At 43.1% G+C, this 23,584-nt stretch overlaps 1 protein-coding gene across 7 annotated transcripts in view; it reads left to right on the forward strand.

The window, feature by feature from the left end:
* TENM2 (teneurin transmembrane protein 2) overlaps window positions 1-23,584 on the forward strand; it is a 1,355,454-nt gene that overhangs the window by 1,169,081 nt on the left and 162,789 nt on the right. For all 7 annotated transcript variants that reach the window (XM_070465745.1, XM_070465746.1, XM_070465747.1 and 4 more), the window contains 2 exons: window positions 1,827-1,928; window positions 22,785-22,979. In XM_070465745.1, the coding sequence (XP_070321846.1) occupies window positions 1,827-1,928; window positions 22,785-22,979 (297 nt within the window). The remainder of the gene's footprint in view (window positions 1-1,826; window positions 1,929-22,784; window positions 22,980-23,584) is intronic.

Consider the following 23,584-nt stretch of genomic DNA (forward strand, 5'->3'; position numbering starts at 1 on the left):
CCAAACACCAGTCCCCACAGGGCCTCCCAGACAGGGCCAGGTGACCGCTGCACAGACAGTGGCTTACATTACGTAGAACTCTTCATTTACTATACTCCAGTCTCCAAATGGGCAGTGAGCCTGCCCGTGCTTTTCTCCAGAGGGAGACATTCTCTTTATTCTACTGGACAGTAACTAAACCTGCCCTTTGCTCTGAAGACAGATGCTATATCTCCTAAGGCTGTTCACTGTACAGACAGCCTTTCAAAAGATAGTCCAGAGCTAAGGCAGTCGGGTCCTGTGCTCATAAAACATTCAGAAACACACGAGACCCATGGCGAGTTATCTCCTACCATCATGTGAAATTGCTGGCTTTTGACCTGCCAAAGCAGCTACCTCGTATGATTCAACCTAATGCTTTTTGAATGAAAGCAGGAAAGGGACAATGAGTAGATGAAACATGAAACAAATTGATAGCCACTTGGATGCTTCTCAGCCCACCTTTATAGAGCCAACTTCAAGGATTTGATTCTGCAGTGATAATTGCTGGACACTAAAGAAATTGGCTTGGGAATTTCCTGGAGGTCCAGTGGTTAGGACTCTGCACTTTCACTGAGGGCACAGGTTCACTCCCTGGTCCAGGGACTAAGATCCACACAGCCAAAAACAAAAAAAGAAGAAAAGAAATTGGCTTGATACTGATTTAGGAAATACAGATAGACTGCTTGAATTCTCCTACTGCCAGAAACCAACCACAGCCTGATTCTAGAAAATGAGAGCTGAGAAATAAAACTATGGAAAGAAAGCATGGTTTGGTTTTTCAGTCCAGAGTAGAAATAAATGGGAAATTCAGTTTAAAGGAAGGCCTTACCATTCCATTAGGGACAATTAGACTTCATAGTCTCACGCGCATCACTAAGCCAATGTCCCTAGCTCTCCATGGACTATGTCATGTCATCTTTGGGGCACAGTGGCTTTTCATCATCTTAGTAATTTAGAACCTGAAAGTCTAAATGTGTTTATTTGAATGTAAGGCAAAATGAGGATAATAATAATCATAATTTTAAAAGAATACATCTACTTCTGTGCAGACCCAAATCAACATGAAAAAGTTCCAAAATGATCCCTTTGAAGGCATTTCTTGAGAGTACACATAGCAAAGTAAATCATGAAATAAGATGGCTATACAGGTGAGAACAAGGGTGAACTAATTGATTTTCACACACAAAAAAAAATAATAAGTTCTGTGAAAAGCTAGGCATAAAAGGACTTTTGTACCACCCCAAACCTACTACTTAATGAATCCCCAAATCATGCCAAAATTGATCAGTCTTGGGTATTTAGACTTTCTTTCTTTAATGCAGGGGATTTTTTTTTACTCTGCCAACCTGATATCGGGAGCCACCTCTGTCATTTGGAGAATCATTCTCTATACCTGAGGCTAAAAGCTGATACTTCACATCTCAAACCAAATCTCAGATTGATAGGGTGATATTGGGGGCAGGCTGGGGCTTACAGTGTTTAAAAACTTGCCAGCATAGAACTTTGCAATTTTTTAATTCAGATAAGTAGTTTCTTTTGAGAAAGGGAAAATTGTCACAGTACTATGCTCAAATTCCTGCCTGGACTAATATCATGCAGAGCAGTAGTTACATCCATGCACTGTCCAAGTTGCCCTAGTTCCCACCCATCCCTGTTCTCCTACTTCACCCACTTCTCCTTACCAGCCCCCAGGAGGCAACTGAGGTTACTGCCACTGCTCCTGAAAAACAGTAGGTGGCTGGCTACCAAATTGCTTCACCAGCAGGCAGAGCAAAAAGTAATTGTTCACATTCTCTCTTTTTCAGATTCAGTGCAGGACTGTCCACGTAACTGCCATGGGAATGGCGAATGTGTGTCCGGGCTGTGTCACTGCTTCCCAGGGTTTTTAGGAGCAGACTGCGCTAAAGGTATTTACCGCCACTTCCCTGCTATGATTGGAAAATGGAAAAGAGACTTCTTAGTGGGGCTGGGAGAGGGAGCACCAAGGTTGCCTCCCCAGCAAATTCCACTGGGATATCTTGTAAGCCTGTGCAAGCTATGCGTCCTAACACTTTGGCAAAGAGGAGACTTTGATATATGACAATTGGCCAATATACCTATAAGAGCAGGGCAGTTATCCTTGGCATTGAGGTGTGCTGAGAAGAAAGATTTGCTAAAAATGAGATGGTTAGATTTCCTGTAAAAGCAGAAGTGAATTACCATCACTCCTTTCTTATAATCATTAACTTCTGTGTAATGGAAGATTAAGCATCTCAGGGTTAGTAAATTTCATTCATTCTGGCCAGCTACGCTCTTAATCCAGGAAGTGCTATTTATCTTGGTGGAATCGGTTTTAAATTGTATTATTAATTTATCTACACTGCTTTGCACAGAATGACGGGGGCCCTGGGATTCTTGGGGGAAAGGTAATAGAAGAAAGAAAATGACTCTCACAAAAACAGGGGACTTAGTGGCCCATATCTCTCTAGCAAGAGACCTTGAGTTTGACCTTCAAGTGATGCTATCACAGGCAAGTGCAGTGGAGAGCTGAGCTTCTCACACTTTTTAGACATGGTACATGCTGCATACACACACACACACACATTTGTTCATGATAAATACAGCTATAAAATTAAAATGAGACTTTCATAAAACAACACTTCATGTTTCTTTTCTATTCTGTCCTATTTCACTTTTAAAAAATGAAAAACACTGACTACACTGATTCCCCACCCACCAGTGAGTGGGTCTGAAAAACAGCAGTAGAGAGCTTCCAAGCCTTTGTTCAGGAGTCAGGCCTTCCTGGGTTCCAGCCCCAATCAGGATCTCTGTGGCCTTTAGCAAGTGACCTAACATTTCTGAATCTTGGTTTCTTCCTCTGGAAAACTAGGGAATTTCTTCCTGAATTCATCGTGAGGATGGGATGAGAGAATATACCCCCAAGCTCTTAGCAGAACACTTTGGGAGCCCTTGGAGGCTTTAGTTTTACCATCTTTTACTTACACATGTCATAGTATATTTATTTATATATCTGTATACTATTTCCATCCCTTTATATGCTCTTCTTCAAAAGACCATGCTGCCTTGACATTCTAAGAGAGAGGCAATCATTAATAGAGCCGCTCTGTAAATGCTAAATAGTACCACCCTCACCACAATGGCTTGGGAAAATTGTATGGTATTTCAAATATTCACAGTATTTCAAAGATTTGCAATTCCCATATCCTTCGGAATGCTGATTGATAAGTGAACAGGACTGTGGTTTGGTTGCACCTGTGTGAGACTCATTGCTAAATGACATCACCTACATTCATATCCTTAACCACAGGATCATGTCAAAGGTTTGGTAAACCTGTCAGATGCAAAAGGAATAGAGAGCAGGGATCCACCAGACCGGACCATTCTCTCAGCTGCTTTTCTCCTTACCACACTATGCCCAAGGGCATGTGGACACAGCCCCCAAGTAGACAGCAGACCCTGGCACTCCTTGGCTCCAGTTCTGATGGGCTTTGATGGAAGCAGGTAGATGACACCCTGCCTGACGGTGCCGAGCACTTTTCCTGAGCAAAGGCTTTAAAGTAGGGAAAACCTCAATAGCATTTGAATGGCTTTTCTTGCATAATCTAATTTTCCTTGGAGTGAAGGCATTAATGAGAGAAGGGACAGAATAGTCCTTTTCTGTATGGCTGCAAATGGGCTGAACCCTCTGCTGCATGGCCTGCGAGCTGTAAATGTATATTAAGACTGACACACTTCGATGTATTATTAATCCTAAAACCGTGTGTGCTCCGGCTGCACATCCAGGGACCGGCCTTTCAGCCCTAAGTACCCCAGCCATTTAAGAACTCTTCGCTCTCCATCCATTTGCAGATGAGCGCCCATTCTGCATTATGGATCTGTAATGGGGTGTGCATTTAGCTGCTTAAAAGGCCTCTCGGTGTGTGTTTTGCATTCACCACCTGCACTGCGGGCCGGGCTGCACGCTCTGACTGTGCATTAGTCGGGGTATATAATTGATCCTCGCGAAACAAATATCGAGTGGCTGTTAAGAGTAGTTCCTCTGGCATACTCAGAAGCCGTTCCTGAAATCGGCCTCTGAACTTGTTGTATATTTTAATTCAGCTGTCGATGCCTACAGTGGGCAAAATTGAAGTGTTTAGAGACGAAAATTGCTTTGTTTCCTCACTTATTCTTGGGTAAGTTGGCTTAAGAACGTTAGGAGTGAGCTTTTGCCTCTTGGCCCTGAAGATGTTACTTCCTTAGTGTTTTTTGAAATGGGCACAATCTAGCTATTTCATTAACAAGGGCAGTGTTTAGAAACACCCTAATCCCTCATTTCTCACACTTTGCTCTTTCATGTACCATCTTCATGATTTTTGTCAAATTCATGGGACATCAGAATCTTTATTTCCTTAACATATTTCTTTAACTCTACCCATGAGGTTTACATAGGTGAACTTCTTTTAAAGGGAGCCATGTCAAAATGAAAAGTTAGAAAAGAAACCTGAAATCTGTTGCAATAAATAGGAAAGGTTAGTGCTGCCTCTAGGCTTCCCTGGTGGTTCAGGCAGTAAAGAATCTGCCTGCAGTGCAGGAGACCCAGATTTGATCCCTGGATCAGGAAGAGCCCCTGAAGAAGGGAATGGCTACCCACTCCAGTATTCTTGCCTGGAGAATTCCCTGGGCAAAGGAGCCTGGCAGGCTACAGTCCACAGGGTCACAAAGAGTCAGACACGACCGAGTAACTAACACTACCTAACAACTAGTGCTGCCTTTAAATCTGCTGAGAAAGAAATGTTTTCTTTTTTTTAGTTTTGTTGACATATAATTGATTTCCAATATTGTATTAGTTTCTGGTATACAGCAAAGTGATTCAGTTATACACATATATATTCTTTTTCATATTCTTTTCCCTTGTGATTTATCATAGGATATTGAATATAGTTCCTGTGCTATACAGTAGGACTCTGTTGTTTATCCATTCTATAATAGTTTACATCTGCTAATGCTAAACTCCTCCTCCATCCCTTCCCCTTCTCCCACTTGGCAACCACAGGTCTGTTCTTTATGTCTGTGAGTCTCTTTCTGTTTTGTAGATATGTTCATTTGTGTCACGTTTTAGATTCTACGTGTAAGTGATATAATATAGTATTTGTCTTTCTTACAATCTCTTCACATAGTTCATCAGTGATGCTGCAGATGGCATTATTTCACTCTTTTTTATGGCTGAGTGATATTCCACTATAAATATGTACCACATCTTCTTTGTTCATTCATCTGTTAATGGACGTTCAGGTTGTTTCCATGTCTTGGCTGTTGTATATAGTGCTGCTATCAGCATAGAGGTGCATGTATCTTTTCAAATTATAGTTTTGTCCAGGTATATCCCCAGGAGTGGGATTGCTGGATCATATAGAAACTCTATTTATAGTTTTTTGAGGAACCTCTGTACTCTTTTCCATAGTGGTTGTACCAATTTATATTCCCATGAACAGTGTAGGAGAGTCCCCTTGAATCCACACCTTTCTCAGCGTTTGTTATTGTGCAGTCTACAATGTAGACTTTTCAAAGATGGCCATTCTGACTGGTGTGAGGTGGTACCTCATTGTAGTTTGGTTTTGCATTCAAGTAAGGAATCTTTTCCCTGCTCTGAGCAATCAAGCCAAGTCAGCTTCTCACATATTCATTTCCTATCAATGATCTCCAAATTGGATCCTACTGTATAGCATGTGTGAGCCAGCCTGGCTTCTAGAGAAATTCAAGCCTTGAACATCTCAAGTCCTAAGTTTAGGATCCTGAAAATAATGCAATTCACTACCTACACAATAGGTAGGTGATAAAGTGAGAAACTTGGTAAAAATAGGCACACAGTTTCAACACTACCAGCTTCAAGTGGGTAAGCTTAATGATTAGTGCCTGATTTACTTGTGGTCTGTTAAGCCTTCATTTCAGATAGCTTCTTTTTTTTCATAACCACCAATAGTTATTAAGTATTAAAGATGTACCAGGCTTTGTATAAAGTACTTAATGCATACAGTCTTATCCATTCTCATATCAGCAATTTGAGATAAATCCTATTCTAACCACCCTCCCCAATATCTTAAGCTTTTTATATTAATATTAAAATCATTTTTGTCTTGCAGACAGGTTACAAAAATAGTACACAGGGTTCCGAGGGTTGATTCAGCTTCCCCTGATGTCAACGTTTTAAATTACCAAAGTTCAGTTGGTGAAACCAGGAAATTAACATGGATCAATGCTATTGACTAATTTACAGACTTGTTTCTAATTTTGCCCCTGTTTTCTGGTCCAGATCTCACTTTGTGTTCAGTTGTCATGTCTCCTTAGTCCCCTCCAATCTGCAAGGGCCCCTCAGTCTTTCGATTTTTTTTTTTTTTCATGACTTTGAGCATTTTAGAAAGTACTAGCGAATCATTTCTTAGCTAGCCCCTAGATGTGGGTTTGTCTGATGTTTTCTCATGATCAGAATGAAGTTATGCAGGGACTTGCCTGGCAATCCAGTGGTTAAGACCCGTGCTTCCACTGCAGGGGGCACAGGTTCGATCCCTGGTTGGGGAACTAAGATCCTATGTGCCGTGCAGTGCAGCAGAAAAAAAAAAGATTGAGGTTATGTGTTTTTCGTAAGATGCTGTGCCTTTCTCAGTGAATTCTATCAAAGATGCACTTCTGGTCTTTAATAAGAAAAAGGTTCAAATATGGTTCAGTGTGAGGGTGTGGGTGTGAGCACGTGTATACCTGCCCCTCACCCCTCACACATAAGGCAGAGATGGTGGGGTGGCTCCATCCCATTGGTCCTGTGCAGTCTGTTGGTGACGATGACAGATTGCCACTCGTGGACAACTTTTGAGCCTCAGAAACTCCTAGGTGTTAGAGGGAGAGGTCTGGAGCAGCCAGGGTGATGTAATCATGCCAGCGAGTGCAGAGGAGAGAGCCAGCCAGTCCCAGGGCTCCTGCCACCCTGAACGGAGCATGCCGTCTCCCAGCTGCAGCCCACGATCATGTCCTTCCTTTCTTGATAAATGTCTTTAAGAGAGCCTGAGCCCAGGTAGGTCCTCCCTCATCACAAACACACATTCCCCTTTGTTCCTGCACTGCCAGCTGTGCCCGGTATGCCTCAGGTCTGCCAGTTTCTGTACTGCAGGCAGCGGGCAGATTCGGGCCCTCCTGCCAGGGGGAGAATTTGCCACATTAACAGACGAGATTCCCATCACATCCAAGCGGCCAGGTGTGCGTCCAAGTGACAGAAATGTGGGTTTGCTCTCCCGACCTGGCGCGGCGCCTCTTGTGCCCTCAGATATGCAGTGCGGACGGCAGCTCCTTGACTCCTGATAAACATGCCACTCTGCATCAGGCATCCGAAGACATCCTCGCAGTGAGTGAAGGAAGCAGTCAGCATGAACTGCAGGACAGTCATTCCACAGTCCCCCGGCAAACTGGGGGCTCCGAGGGGCTAGAGGTTCCAGTGGAACTGACCCTCACCCCCAGAAGAACGTATGAGGGTTCTAACACCTCGATCCAAATCAGTTCAGGGGACCGAACTTATTCGTGCATCCAGCAAATGCTTATCATGTGCCCGCTGTGAGCCAGTGTCTGCACTGAGTACCAGACATAAGGTAACAAGCGAGAATGCCGGGTGTGCCTTCTGAGAGCTTCCCGTCTGATGGATGCACATGATACGGAAGTAGGAAGTGTAAGCCTACGTCCAGTGTGCTGGGATGTGACTCTGAATGCTACCGATGTCATTGATAAGGAAGGTCATGAAGCAATAAAGTGTGGGTCTATGAAGAGTCAACTAGTTTCAAAGAATGTGGAAAAAATTCCGTGGTGGTGGAGTGCGAAGGAGCTGCACTGCAGAGCGTCTTCTGGCTGTTCTCCATCAAGTGCCTCTCCTGTCCAGTGGAATCATGCTCATTATTCGACTGTTGTTTACTTTATGCTTTTTTCTGTTATTCCTAATTCCCTTGCGTGACTTTCTCATCACTATACTTGTATGCTATTTGCTGTGGGCTAGATGCTTTTTTAAATATTTTTACCTTTTTACTTATTTGACTGCTCTGGGTCTTAGTTGCAGCGCAGGATATTCTAGTTGCTGCACAAGGAATCTTTCAGTTGAAGCACGCAAACTCATAGTTCCAGCATGTGGGGTGTGGGATCTAGTTCCCCAACAGGGATTGAACTCAGGCCCCCTGCACTGAGAGTATGGGGTCTTAGCCACTGTACCACCAGGGAAGTCCTGGGCTAGATGCTTTTTAACTCTGATTCCTTTTTCTTCCACTGACTTTTATTTGAAGTCTCTCATTGACTTAAGTTGCTTCCTTAGCTTGTGCATAAAGCAGTCTTGCCTTTCAGAAGAGATAAGGCTTCTGATGGTGTGGTTTTTGATGCTAGTTTCTCAGGTGGTGTATTTGGTGCTGAACTTAAGGCCCCAAACTGCAGTAGAAATTTAACACAGCAGAACTTTCCTTGTTCAGTAATAGCAATTAGAAATGACAGCGTCCATTGCTGAATGGCTGTCAGGGGAGGCCCAGAAATGCTGCAACAGCAGCAACATAAAGTCTTCTCTCTGGGAATTGGTCTCTGTTCCTACCGAGTTTCTGTGAGGCCTTGAGAAAAGAGGATGGGAATCTTGCCATTTTTCTCTTCAGTTCAGTTCAGTCGCTCATTTGTGACTGACTCTTTGTGAATCAATGGACTGCAGCACACCAGGTCTCCCTGTCCATCACCAACTCCTGGAGTTTACTCAAACTCATTTCCATTGAGTTGGTGATACCATACAACCATCTCATCCTCTGTCATCCCCTTCTCCTCCCACCTTCAATCATTCCCATCATCAGGGTTTTTCCCAATGAGTCAGCTCTTCACACCATTTGGCCAAAGTATTGGAGTTTCATCTTCAGCATCAGTCCTTCCAATGAATATTCAGGACTAATTTCCTTTAGGATGGACTGGTTGGATCTCCTTGCAGTCCAAGGGTCTCTCAAGAGTCTTCTCCAACACCATAGTTCAAAAGCATCAATTCTTCAGTGCTCAGCTTTCTTTATAGTCCAACTCTCACATCCATACATGACTACTGGAAAAACCGTAGCCTTGACTAGACAGACCTTTGTTGGCAAAGTAATGTCTCTGCTTTTTAATATGCTGTCTAGGTTGGTCATAGCTTTTCTTCCAAGGAGCAAGCATCTTTTAATTTTATGGCTGCAGTCACCATCTGCAAGTGATTTTGGAGCCCATAAAAATAGTCTACCACTATTTCCACTATTTCCCCACCTATTTGCCATGAAGTGATGGGACCAGATGCCATGATCTTAGTTTTCTGAATGTTGAGTTTAAGCCAACTTTTTCACTCTCCTGTTTCACTTTCATCAACAGGCTCTTTAGTTCTTCTTCACTTTCTGCCATAAGGGTGGCGTCATCTGTGTATCTGAGGTTATTGATATTTCTCCCAGCAATCTTGATTCCAGCTTGTGCTTCATCCAGCCCAATGTTTCTCAAGATGTACTCTGCATAGAATTTAAATAAGTAGGGTGACAATATACAGCCTTGATGTACTCCTTTTCCTATTTGGAACTAGTCTATTGTTCCATGTCCAGTTCTAACTGTTGCTTCCTGACCTGCATACAAGTTTCTCAAGAGGCAGGTTAGGTGGTCTGGTGTTCCCACCTCTTGAAGATTTTTCCACAGTTGTTGTGATCCACACAAAGGCTTTGGCATAGTCAATAAAGCAGAAAAAGATGTTTTCCTGGGACTCTTTTGCTTTTTCAGTGATCCAATGGATGTTGACAATTTGACCTCTGGTTCCTCTGCCTTTTCTAAAACCAGCTTGAACATCTAGAAGTTCACAGTTCACATGTTGAAGCCTGACTTGGAGGATTTTGAGCATTACTTTGCTAGTGTGTGAGTTGAGTGCAATTGTGTGATAGTTCGAGCATTCTTTGGCATTGCCTTCCTTTGGGATTGGAATGAAAACTGACCTTTTCCAGTCCTGTGGCCACTGCTGAGTTTTCCAAATTTGCTGGCATATTGAATGCAGAACTTTCACAGCATCATCTTTTAGGATTTGAAATAGCTCAACTGGAGTTCCATCACCTCCACTAGCTTTGTTCATAGTGATGCTTCCTAAGGCCCACTTGACTTTACATTCTAAGATGTCTGGCTGTACCCACTACCCAATCCCTCTTGGGCAAGTTCTAGCACTAAAGTCAAATCATTGTCATCATTGCTGACGTGTATTCAGTTCTTAGTGTGTGCAGCCACTGCACTAAACAACTGCATAATTAACTCAGTGAATCATTAATTGTCCTATTTTATAGATGATTATCATCCCCTCTTACAGGCAAGGAAAATGAAGCACAGAGTGGTTAAGTAACTTGCTCAAGATCACTCAGCTCGTAAGTGGCATTGCCAGGATTCGAACCAAGCAATTCGGCCTGAACCCTTAATATTAGACCAGCCATGAGATGGATTCGCCAAAGATATGAGTGTAGGAAGATGTACTTTGCATGCAGTTTGTGTCACAGGTATTTGGATTTGAACCCCAGAAACCCTCAGGAGAGGAAACTAGGATTTCCTAGGTAGAGAGTGGCAAAGCAGATATTTGAAACTATACCCACTGTAGAAAATTACTTGACCTCTCTAAGCCTTTGTTGTTATATCCATAATTTGGGGGCAATAGCAATACTACCTGACAGGTTGCTGTGAGGACTAAAAAGTAAATGCACATAAAGCATGTGTAACCATGCCTGACATGTATTGAGTGCTCCATAAATACTACCCAGCATTAATCTTCACAAGCCTTGGAAATCACTGTTATCCACATTTTACAGGAGCAACAGAGACTCAGAGAAAGAAAACTACTTGCCCAAGGTCATGTTGCAGGCTAGATGTTGATGCCGTGTCTGGCTGACTTTGAAACCTGTGACCCTAACTTGGTTTTCCTAACTTGGTGGAAAGATCTCCTAAATGGGGAGCAGTGACCCCTTACTTACTCCCAAAGCCCTCACAGAAACTCAGCTATCTGGCTCTCCTGGCTGGCTCCATCCGCTCACCTGTTTCCCATCTCGCCATCAGTTTCCCCCCCAAGTGGACGTCTGCACTCAGGAGGGGAGTGATGAGCCCCTTCATCTCCACCAGTGACATAGGGGCCTTCCCTGCCACCGCAGAAATGCTTCCCTCAGAGCATCTTTGCCAAGGAAGCCACTTTCCCCTTTCACAGCTGGCTCACCTGTTTCAGATTCCACCTGTCTTTCCTGGAGCAAGCACGAATGTTCCTTTAGACCCCCTGTCTTTCATACCTGTCTCCCTCTGCCACCCCACCTCCCTCCACAATCCCCTGTAATACTGACTGGCCAGGGGCCGTGGCTGCTGCCCACAGGAGTCATTCCACCGCCCAGCACAGTTCAAGGCTGAATCCCATCTCTCCTTGTTCCTGTCCTTGACCTGAGAAAATGTGCAGGGATTTCTTGGTGGCAAGATCAAGATGGGGCTTGAAACTGGGCCCTTGGTTCAGGCTTTGCAGAAAGTGAGTGTCCACACTTGGAAGGCACCTTTGATAAAATAGTGTAAGAATCTCTGCCCATATTGAGCATGAAGTGAATTCCAGGCACTGTGCAGAGGGTTTAACCAGAATGATCTTGGGTCGTCCCCACATCGGGCATCATCGTCATCCCCATTTCACAGCTAAGGAACCTGAGGCTCAGAGAAGCTAAGGTACTTGCCCAGGCGTGGCTTTAGAACCCTACTCATCAGGATCACCTGTTAACTCACAGCTTGCTGGGCTCCCCCCAGAGTTTCTGATTCAGTAGGTCTGGGGTTCTAGCATCAGCCTGGGGAACCTGTTCAGTATCCAAACCCTGGCCCCACACCAGACCCTCTGAATAAGAATCGCACTCTCACAGCATCCCCAGATGACTTGGGCACACATCCAAGTCTGAGTCTGGATGCCGCTGCCCTTGGACTCTGCTCAGATGGCCCAGAGAGCAGGAGCGGCAATATGGCGTTTACCTTCCGCTCTCCCCAGCTTGCCAGGCGGGGCGGAGGATGCCCGCCGCCTCCGTTTGGAAGCTGCAGTGCCCTTTCTTCGGTGCCCTCCTGCAGAGTCTTGCCTCCAGAACGCGGCCACTCCTGCTGGTTCCCAGGTTGGTGCATCACCAAGCAGAAATCTCTCCGCAGCACCCACCTCCGTCAGCCCTCCCGAGTCAAGTTACTTCTGAGGCGAAACACTTTTTGTTTCCTTTTAAAACTGCTAGATAGGTTGCAGAGCGGTCTGAGAAAGCAGAGGGCCTAACCCTAGGGACACCTGCTGTAGGAATGAAACATACAGAGAAATGGGAACGTACTCTGGTTTTAGAAACAAAAGAAAAACTTCGCTATTGGGAGATAAACCAGTCTTTAGAGAGGAGTCAGCCAAGAGGGGTGATGGGAAAGAGTGTCTCCCCGTCTCTTGTCTCTTGGTTTTTGTTTGGCCACTGTGTGGCATGCGGAATCTTAGGTTCCCCAACCAGGGATCGAACCTTGGCCGCCTGCATTGGGAGAGTGGAATCTTTACCACTGGACTGCCAAGGAAGTCCCTCTTGTCTCTTTATGAGGTGATAATCTGGAACAATTTTCTCCTTAAAAAAATGATGATAAATCACACCTATAGATTTCTTACTATGTGCCAGGCATTGTACATAGCACTTCACCGGCATTATCTCATTTCATCCTCTTAAAAACACTGTGGGTTAGGTAATCCAACAATTTAGTCCTATTTTAAAGATAAAGAAAATGAGGCTGAAAATAAGGTGTCCAAAGTCACATAACTGGTAAAACCGAAGGGAAATTTGAGCTGTCTAACTCATCAGCCTACACTGCCTGGTACTCTTCTGTGTACCAGTGAATAAACAGGCCTTCATGTCTTGGGGGAGCTCACATGCTTGCAGATAACAGGACACCAGTAATTTTCAAGTTCATCTCAATGCCTGAATCACAATAAGAATGAAAAGTTGCTTCAGTCTGGACTTGAGCTGCAAAAAAGCTGACTGTGTACTCGGTAAATCTTAAATATTTATTATGTAATTAATGCTGTTCCATCACACACACACGCACACACACACACACACACACAGAGGAAAACTTAGACGTTTTTTAAGAAAAGCTTAAGCCCTTATCGATTGAGAACTTTTATAACTCTCAAAATGGAGGCATCCCCATATCTCTACAGGTATTTTAAATGAATTGAATTAATCATAGGCTTAAAAGTCTCTTGCGATCTTCGTTAACTTCCCTGGGTTTAATTAAAACATCTGTGCACTTTTAATTTATCGATTCATCCAGCTCATATGTCATGTTTTTAACACACCCCAGCATGCTCTGCATCATTTTTAACCCGATTTCCACTTAACTAAAGCAATTAAATTCACCCCGGATTAATTAAAGCATCCATACTTTCGTGCTTAAGTCAGCGTGCGCTGCTTCCCCACATGGCTCCTGAATGTCAGAGATCTGACACACCTGATGAGTTTTTCGTCCTTCTGGAAATTCTTCCCTGAATCGCTTCCTTGCTTATTAATGTGCCGTTTGACAGAACGGGAATGAGGAAGTGGGTGCGCCTGAACTTCGGCCCTCTGAGCCGGAGGCTCTGTCAGATGCATCCTTGACTTTGCTGTCTTCACAGGGGCTGCTGGATCTCCCCGGCTACACTGAAGCCAACTCAAGTGTCTGAGTGCCCCAGGCAGGAAGGTGGGGGGCGGCTCCGGTCAGAGGCGACGGTCATGAGAAGAGTGGCCGGTCATCTTTGCACTTATACTTTTGTCATGGCTCCTTAGTTCTGCTTTCCATCCTCCTCACTCTTCCTACAAAAAAATGGTCCTTTCTTGTCCCACCCATTTCATAGGGAGGGAAAACTGAGGCACCAAGGTCAACAGGCTTCTCCGCTGGGCATGGTGAGCCAGGGAGCTATTCAGATAGGAGGAAATGAGCCCCCTGGAAGCTAGTTTGGACTTCTGTCCCCCATCCACTGTGACAGACAGAGCCCGTTTTCCCTCAGCTGTGGCAGCATTGGACCTTATGTATTTTAGATTTTTTTTTTTTAATTTTTATTGAGGTATAGTTGATTTCCAGTGTTGTATTAACTTCTGCTGTACAACAAAGCAATTCAGTTATATGTATATACATTCTTTTTTTATATTCTTTTCCATTATGGTTTATCATGGGACCTTGAGTATAGTTTCTCTGTGCTATATAATAGGACCTTGTTTTTTATCCATTCTACATATAAAAGCTATAGGTTTCTTTAATCTGATAAGTCAAAGATTATTTCTTATTTTTATCTATACTTATTTAATTGCTAGTGAAGTTGAGAACTTTTCATACTTTTATTGGCAATTTCATTTATTTTTTGCATTGCACAGAGTCTTCGTTGCTGTGCCTGGGCTTTCTCTAGTTGTGGAGAGTCGGGGCTGCTCTTCATTGCGGTCCATGGGCCTCTCATCGTGGCAGCCTCTCTTGCTGTGGAGCACAAGCTCTTGGCACAGGGGCTTCAGTAGCTGTAGCACGCAGGTCCAGTAGTTGCAGTTCCTGGGCTCTAGAGCACACTCTCAGTATTTGTAGCCCACAGGCTTAGTTGCTCTGTGGCATGTGGGATCTTCCTGGAGCAGGGATCAAACCTGTATCCCCTGCATTGGCAGATGGATTCTTAGCCAGTGCACCACCGGGGAAATCCTTATTGGCAGTTTATGTTTATATTTATCTGTCCTTTGCCCAGGTTTTTATTTGTCTGTCTCTTTTTATTGATTTCTAAGATTTTTTTTTTTGTATTTCATATGTCAAGCTTTATTCTGTAAAATATGTTAGAAAATATATTTCCCCAGTGTTTCCTCAGTTGTCTTGTTATTCAGTTGCTCAGTCATGTCCAGCTCTTTGCAACCCCTTGGGCTACAGCACGCCAGGCTTCCATGTCCTTCACTATCTCCAAGAGTTTGCTCAAAATCATATCCATTCAGTCGGTGATGCCATCCAACCATCTCATCCTCTGTTGCCCCCTTCTCCTCCTACCCTCAGTCTTTCCCAGCATCAGGGTCTTTTCCAGTGAATTGCCTTTTTGCTTCAGGTGGCCAAATTACTGGAGCTTCAGCATCAGCACCAGTCCTTCCAATGAATATTTTGGGTTGATTCCCTTTAGGATTGACTGATTTGATCTCCTTGCAGTCCAAGGGACTCTCTAGAGTCTTCTCCAACACCACAGTTCAAAAGCATCAATTCTTCGGCACTTAGTCTTCATGGTCCAGCTCTCACATCCGTACATGACAAATGAAAGAATCATAGCTTTGACTGTAAGGACCTTTGCTGGTCAAATGATGTCTCTGCTTTTTAATACACTTTCTAGGTTTATCATAGCTTTTCTTCCAAGGAGCAACCATCTTCTAATTTCATGGCTACAGTCATCATCTGCAGTGATTTTTGGAGCCCCAGAAAATAAAGTCGGTTACTGTTTCCATTGTTTCCCCATCTATTTGCCATGAAGTGATCGAACCAGATGCCATGACCTTTGTTTTTTGAATGTTGAGTTTTAAACCAGCTTTTTCACTCTCCTCTTTCACCATCATCAAGAGGCTTTTTAATTCCTCGTCACTTTCTGCCATAGGGTGGTGTCATTTGCATATCTGAAGTTATTGATATTTCTCCCAGAAATCTTGATTCCAGCTTGTGCTTCATCTAGCCCAGAATTTTGCATGATGTACTCTGCATGTAAGTTAAATAAACATGGTGACAATATACAGCCTTGATGTACTCCTTTCCCAATTTGGAACTAGTCCATTGTTCCTTATCTGGTTCTGTCACTTGTTGACCTCCATACAGGTTTCTCAGGAGACATTTCTTTAAGAATTTTCCACAGTTTGTTGTGATCCACACAGTCAGAGGCTTTAGTGTAGCTAGTGAAACACAAGTAAATGTTTTTCTGGAATTCTCTTGCTTTTTCTATGATCCAGCAGATATTGCAATTTGATCTCTGGTTCGTCTGCCTTTTCTAAACCCAGCTTGTACATCTGGAAGTTCTCAGTTCACGTATTACTGAAGCCTAGCTCAAAGGATTTTGAGCATTACCTTGCTAGCATGTGAAATGAACACAATTGTGTTACTTTGAACATTTTTTGGCATTGCCTTTCTTTGAGATTGGAATGAAAACTGACATTTTCCAGTCCTGTGGCCACTGCTGAGTTTTCCAAATTTGCTGGCATACTGAGTGTAGCACTTTCACAGCATCATCTTTTAGGATTTGAATAGCTCAGCTGGAATTCTATCACCTCCACTAGGTTTGTTCATAGTGATGCTTCCTAAGGCCCACTTGACTTCACACTCCAGAGTGTCTGGCTCTAGATGAGTGACCACATCATCATGGTTATCTGGGTCATTAAGACCTTTTTTGTAATAGTTCTTCTGTGTATTCTTGCCACCTCTTCTTAATCTCTTCTGCTCCTGTTAGGTTGATACTATTCCTGTCCTTTACTGTGCCCATCTTTGCATGAAATGTTCCCTTGGTATCTCCAGTTTTCTTAAAGAGATCTCTAGTTGTTCCCATTCTATTGTTTCCCTCAATTTCTTTGCATTGTTCACTTAAGAAGGCTTTCTTATCTCTTCTCGCTATTCTTTGGAACTCTGCATTCATATCAGTATACTGTCTCAAATCTGATCTTCTTGGTCTCTTGAGTTTATCTTTTTTATATATCCCATTCACAAGAAAATAAAATTAGTCTTCAGTATTTTTTCAAATACTGTGTAGTTTTTTTTTTTCTTATTTGGATCTTTAATCTGTATCAAATTTATGGTGTGTAATAGAGGTTAGGCTTTATTGCCTATCAAATAGATTGTTACCTGCAAGAGCCCCAAAATAATGAAAACTTGCTTTTCCTCACTTCAGCTCAGCACCAAACTATGTCCACAGTCTCGAAAGACAGTGGGACACCTCTTTTGGTTTCAATGACACTGAACTTTGTCTCGCCTCCATGACCTAAAATATTAATATTATATCCTTAATTGCTTCAGAAGACTCAAGTCATCTTTATTTCTCTGTCCCTTTTTCCTACCACCTAAGCCAGCTACTCGCATATATTAGGTTCTTCATAAGTGTTTATTGACTAACTGAGATGTGAGGCAACCAATTGTTAGTACAGTTTTGACAATTTCTCTAAGTACTAGGTTCAAGTATTCTCCAGTCTCTTTTCCAGAGAAATTTTCAATCAGATTTCAAATCATTTTTAAAAGACACATTGTTTTTTTCAAACTTAAGTCTAGTTGGTTTGCCATGTTGTGTTAATTTCTGCTGTACAACAGTGACTGATTATACATATATATTCTTTTTCATATTCTTTTCCACTATGGTTTATCATAGGATATTGAATATAGATCCGTGTGCTATACAGAAGGACCTTGTTGCTTATCCATTCTGTATATAATAGTCTGCATCTTCTGATCCAAAACTCCCAGTCCTTCCCTTCCCCATCCACCCCCTTGGCAACCACAAGTCTATTTCTGATTCGTAGATAAGTTCATTTGTGTTGTATTTTAGACTCCACATATAAGTGATATCATGTGGTATTTGTCTTTCTCTTTCTGACTTACTTCACCAAGTATGATTATCTCTAGGCCCATCCATGCTGCTGTGAACGGCATTATTTCATTCTTTTTTATGACTGAGTAGTGTTCTGTTGTATATATGTGTATATGTACATCTTTATCCAGTCATCTACTGATGGGCATTTAGGTTGTCTCCATGTCTTGACTATTGTAAATAGCCCTAGAGCTGCTATGAACATTGGAGTGCGTGTACCTTTTCAAATTGTAGTTTTGTCTGGATATATGCCCAGGAGTGGGATTGCAGAATCGTATGACAACCCTGTTTTTAAAAAGACACTTTATTTGAAAATCCCTCCAACATCTAGCCCAACCCACAAATGCCTTGTCAAGATGCAGGCATGTTCCCCGTGTGTCTGGCTGACTGGTCCTCTTCAACCCACTCTCTGCCTTCCCTCCTTCCCCGTACTGCAAGCTCCAAGGAAATGGGACCCATTTTACTTAAAGCAGCAGACATGAGTGACTTGTCCTATTACTTCCCAATGAGTAAATAACATGGATAATTCATTTCATCCTTTACAGAGAACTTTAGGGCGGTGTGGGGCAGGGGGGTGGGGAGCTCCAGCTTGATCACTAAAATGAGTTTTACACCATTTAGGTGAATCTAAATTGTGTCATAATTTTGTCATCAGCCTGTAACTTGTCAGTCATTAGTGGCAGTGGTAATTTATTTTTCTTCTGCACGAGTCTTAGAGCTTCCATTTACTAGATTTACTAAAACAGGAATAGCCACTTTGTGCATTTTAATTAATTTTAAATAAAAATTTGGATGTACAGTACTGTGCTCCTTTAAAGCCTTAGGAAGAGGTAAGAGACACAGGGACGTAAAACTTCCCACTCTGATTCCAGAACCACCTCCCACCCACAACCAGGGCAAGAACAAGATGAGATCTTTCTGTTAGTATTTTTCCAAGTTGTGGTGGTGGTGGTGTGTGTGCCTTTGAGACCTGGAAGTCGGTTTGGTGACTCAGTTTGGAATGTCACAAGGGAACATCTGTTGATTTAAATACCAGGTGTCAGCTACCGTCTGGGGTCCTCAAAGATCTTCGCACACATACTGCTCCCAACGACTCAAAGAGACAGTTTTTTTTATGGTGAATGTGGGTCTCAGAGAAGTTGAATAATCTTGTCAGAATCCCACAGCTGGTAAGTGATGGGTCAGGATTTGATCCCACATCTTTCTGGCAGCAAAACCCTTGCTCTTTGCACTTCTGTTCCATATCACTTGCAGGCAGGTGGAGTCAGAAATATCTGTCCTATAACTTGCTATAAAAAAAAAAAAATTGTAGACTTAGTGATAGCAAAATTAGTTAGAAAAGTTATTAATGCAGGAGGTCCTTACTTCATGTGCAGCCTCCCAGGTGAGGATCAGGCTGAGCCTTACATCCTGTGATGCTCTGGGTTGAGTTATGTCTGAGGATGAGTCAGTTACCCTGACGGAAGGAATTCTCTATGATGCAGGTCATCAGTGGCTACCAGAGGGGGCTCATCTGGCATTTGTACTCTGTCCCATGGCAAATGGGTAATTAGAGAGCTTCAAGCTTCTTTAGTCTGCCTTCTACTTTTTCTTTTTTTTTTTTAATGTGACATCAGTGGAGCCTGGCAAGTGTCCTGCTTTATGGAGAACATCACAGTGTTTTGCATTTTTTTACCACCCTCCCGGTGAGCATGCAGCAAACATATTGAAGGAAGGCTGCATTTAGAATGTAGAGAACTCTCTGACCTGACTGTTCTCCCTTTTTTTCCCCTGAGAAATGTAAGTAGGTCACATTTTAAACCAGGCACCTGGTTTTAAATAAAATCCATGCTTACATTCTAGAGAATTCAATGTTTTTTCACCACCTTAGAGTTTTTGCAGAAGAGAAACTGTTTCAATATGAACAAAGAAAATAATCCTAACTTTATTTTTCAATTGATAAAGACAATAATTTTTTCCTCTTTGCTTCTTACCCTCTTCCACCTTTGGGGCAGAAGGAATGTACAATGGAAGCCCATTGGTGGTGATTTAATGCAACTTTCTCTGCCATCCAGAACTAGTCTAATATATAACCCTCAGGTCAAAAACAGCTCTTGGAAGCTCATCCCACTAGATACGCACACTTCTCACTCTTTTCCCTCTTGAGTGTGCGTGACTGGCAGGGGGTAAGAAATGGTGCTTATTCAAGTCTTCCCACTAAGAGATATCTTCAATGTTACCTAGATCAGAAAGGGCAAGTGAGTTTTCTCTTGTCTGCCTGCTCCCAAGTCCCAGCCAGGGCGCTACATTGAAGGTTTTCAGGCTTTTTCTAGACTCAGGGAAGCAAAATGCTTTGATCTGTCTCTGCAGAGGTGCAGGAAGGGAGAATAGTGCCTCATGGATACTCAATGGCCATCCCTGACCTAGAGCTTAGCATGAGTGTATCATGGGGCACTAACATGGAACCAATGTACTTTGTCCTGGAAACCCTCTGCAAACTTTGAGAAAGCCCATCATTTCTCATACTTGTTCATATTAACACAGTCTCTAATTTTGAATCTTGGGTTTCCTGGTTTAAAACTCTTCCCTCCCCCCTCTCGCAGACAATCAGCATGGGTAGCAGCTCTATGGGTCTCTCCACTCTTGAAAATAGAAGGCAAGTTCTCTATATTTAGAGAGATTTTATCTAAATTTAACATGTAACTTTGATGTTCTCACTTTTGAACTCATTCTTCTTTTCTGGTATTAATAGAGTCGTAAGGATAAGAATTCTACTGGAAATGGTCTTTTTTTTTTTTCACCTATTCTACTATAAAGCATCTGTTGGGCAGGGGAGGAAATAGCCCCTCCCTCATATGTCAACTGTTGAGATGTTTTTGTCGTACAACATGAGGTCCACTCTAGAAATTGTTCTTTCCACACCTTTCATAAATGACCATGTAGTGCTTGCCCACACCCCCACCACTTGGGAATCCCTGAATGAATCAGGAACGTAATAGAAATATTTACTCGATCAAGGCAACATTGATGAATGTAGCACTAGAAGAAAATCAACAATGATAACCATAATCTTGGCCTTTAGTAATTTACCATATCTTTGGGAAATTAAACACTCACAGACGAAGAATGCATTACTATAAAAAAATAAACAGCATGTCAACAAAAGGGGATTGATAAGGTGGGTGGGGCCATTATTATGGAGTGATCTGATTAGATATGGTAACACATCAGAGGATGGGGAGACCATTCCAGTTGTACACACTGGACTGTACAACTGTACTGTGTGACTAGAATTCTTGGAGCCACTGCATTACAAATCGCAGATAAACCAGGAATCACTAAAAACACCTCTGTAGGTCATTTGAATGTAGGTCTCTGAATGCCAGTTCCATAACCTGGAACAGTGTCCTCATTTTAGGCTCACACTAAAAGCCAAGTTCTTCTAAGAGATTCTTGTCCACAGTAGTAGATATAATGATATGATCGTCAGATTAAATTCACCCATTCCTGTCCATTTTAGTTCACTGATTCCTAAGATGTTGATATATTCACTCTTGCCATCTCCTACTTGACCACATCCAATTTACCTTGATTCATAGACCTAACATTCCAAGTTCCTATACAATATTGTTCTTTATGGCATTGGACTTTACTTTTAGCACCAGGCACATCCACAACTGAGCATCATTTCCACTTTGGCCTAGCGTCTCCATTCTTTTTGGAGCCATTAGTAATTGCCCTCCACTCTTCCCCAGTAGCATATTGCACACCTTCTGACCTTGGGCGGGGGGCTCATCTTCTGGTGTCATATCTTTTTGCCTTTTTGTATTATTCATGGGGTTCTCACCACAAGAATACTGGAGTGGTTTGCCATTCCCTCCTCCCAAAGGCAAAAGAAGAAGGGGGTGGCAGAGGATGAGATGGTTAGATAGTGTCACCAGTTCAATGGACATGAATTTGAGCAAACTCTGGGAGATAGTGAAGGACAGGGAAGCCTGGCGTGCTGCAGTCCACGGGGTCACAAAGAGTCAGACATGACTTAGTGATTGAACAACAGAAGGCAGGCTGGAAATTCAGATTCTTTACAAACTGACCCTGGAGTGAAAGCCCAAAGCCTGAAGATGACCACGAAAATCCCACTGTTAATAACCTCCAAAAGGGCGGTATCAGCATAATTGAAGCCAAACTGGTGAGAATGGCTGGTAATTCATACCAGGCCATCCCCTCTGATTGTCGGCCTTCTTCATCTCAACAAATGAAAGAGGGTCCCTGCTGATAAGAACTGCTAGAGATTCCGTGTCTTTAGCCTGCCCTCCCCGTCATTTTTTTTTTTAAGGCCAGACATCTTTCCTCTTTATTCTTTGTCACACATCACCCTTTGGGGTAGGCACAGTTATTTCTTTGTGGTCTAGATAAGGAAAGTGAAGCATAGAGAAGTTGTGTCTCAACAGTGGCCCATCCCCTTCCTTTTTAATGAACATAAACTTACCAGGAATAGCAGTTGACTAATCTGAAGGTAAAATATTCAGCAAAATGGGTCCCCATCCCCATTACCAACAACAGCAACAATACTTGCTTGTCCTTGCAGCTTAGTTAAGGGCACAGCTTAAAAGGTGAAGCAACCTGGTTTCTCATGGGACCCCCTACTGTTAAATTTTGTGATTTCAGCAAAGTACTTTCCCCAGTCTGAGCTTCACCTATAAAATGGAATTGTGATTCTAACTCCACCTCACTGGGTGATAATGACGATTCAGCAGTAAATTGTACCTAAAGCACATCTTATGCCATGCCCAGAGTATAATAAGCATTCAGTTGATGATAACTGCTTTTATTAGTAGCATTTTAAAATTAATTTTTATGGGAGTATAGGTGACTTACAATGTTCTACTAGTTTCTGTTGTACAGCAAAGTGAATCAGTTGGACATATGTCCACTCATGTTTAGATTCTTTTCCCGTGTAGATCATTATAGAGTATTGAGTAGAGTCCCCTGTGCTATACGGCAGGTTCTTACTAGTGATCGTTAGTAGCATTTCTGTGGTGGTGGTGATTGTTTATTTGAAAATGGCTCTGCCGAGCCCGTGGCCCCAGTCCTCAGCGCAGGCAGTGCTGAGAGGCCCAGCAGGCTCTGCCTCCGTAGGCTGACACAGCCCTTGGAGCTCGGGCCCCCTGACCTGGTGCTCTGTCTTCGCTCCTTGCAGCCGCCTGCCCCGTGCTGTGCAGCGGGAATGGACAGTACTCCAAAGGGACGTGCCAGTGCTATAGCGGCTGGAAAGGCGCGGAATGTGACGTGCCCTTGAATCAGTGCATCGATCCTTCCTGCGGAGGCCACGGCTCCTGCATTGACGGCAACTGCGTCTGCTCAGCCGGCTACAAGGGCGAGCACTGCGAGGAAGGTAAGCCCGCGGGCTGGGCTGGTGTCTGCAGGTCTGGACCTTTGCTGATGAGCCTAGTCCTGGCTCCCTGTTTGGCAAAGGAAGAAAACATTTTACATTTCAAACCCCTCAGCTTTGATGAACTTCTTAAATTGTAGAACTTGGGAGAGTGAGCTTAAGGGTGGCTCTGAAAGGCATGGTCTGTTTTCCCCTCCTTTGTGATAATTAGCTCCTTTTCTCTTTCTCCTTTGTTTTTCTGTCTTCTCTCCCCTTCCTGCTCTTTTTGTTCCTTTTCCTTCCTTCCCCTTCCCCTCTTCTCCTCTTTTTTTTTTGCTTTATTTAAAGCCCTCTACATTGAGAATTATGCTATCCAGTAAGAACAAACAAGAATCCTTAATTCTCCTCCCTTCCCCAAAGCTTTAAAAAAAAAAAAAAGCAAAACAAAATTGTCCCTGGTGATCTCAGATCCATATGTCTGTGTAAATATTTCTGCAAAAATTCATGTCCATAGAAGGCAGTCAGGCTTGAGAGACGATAGGTACCCATGTCATTTAGAGACACCACGGAGAGCAAACGATCCTGGTTACCTGCAGTCACAGAGCCAGAGGAGAGAGGGTGCGCGGTAA

This window comes from Odocoileus virginianus, chromosome 3 (assembly GCF_023699985.2).
Source record: "Odocoileus virginianus isolate 20LAN1187 ecotype Illinois chromosome 3, Ovbor_1.2, whole genome shotgun sequence".
Taxonomy (NCBI): Eukaryota; Metazoa; Chordata; class Mammalia; order Artiodactyla; family Cervidae; genus Odocoileus; species Odocoileus virginianus.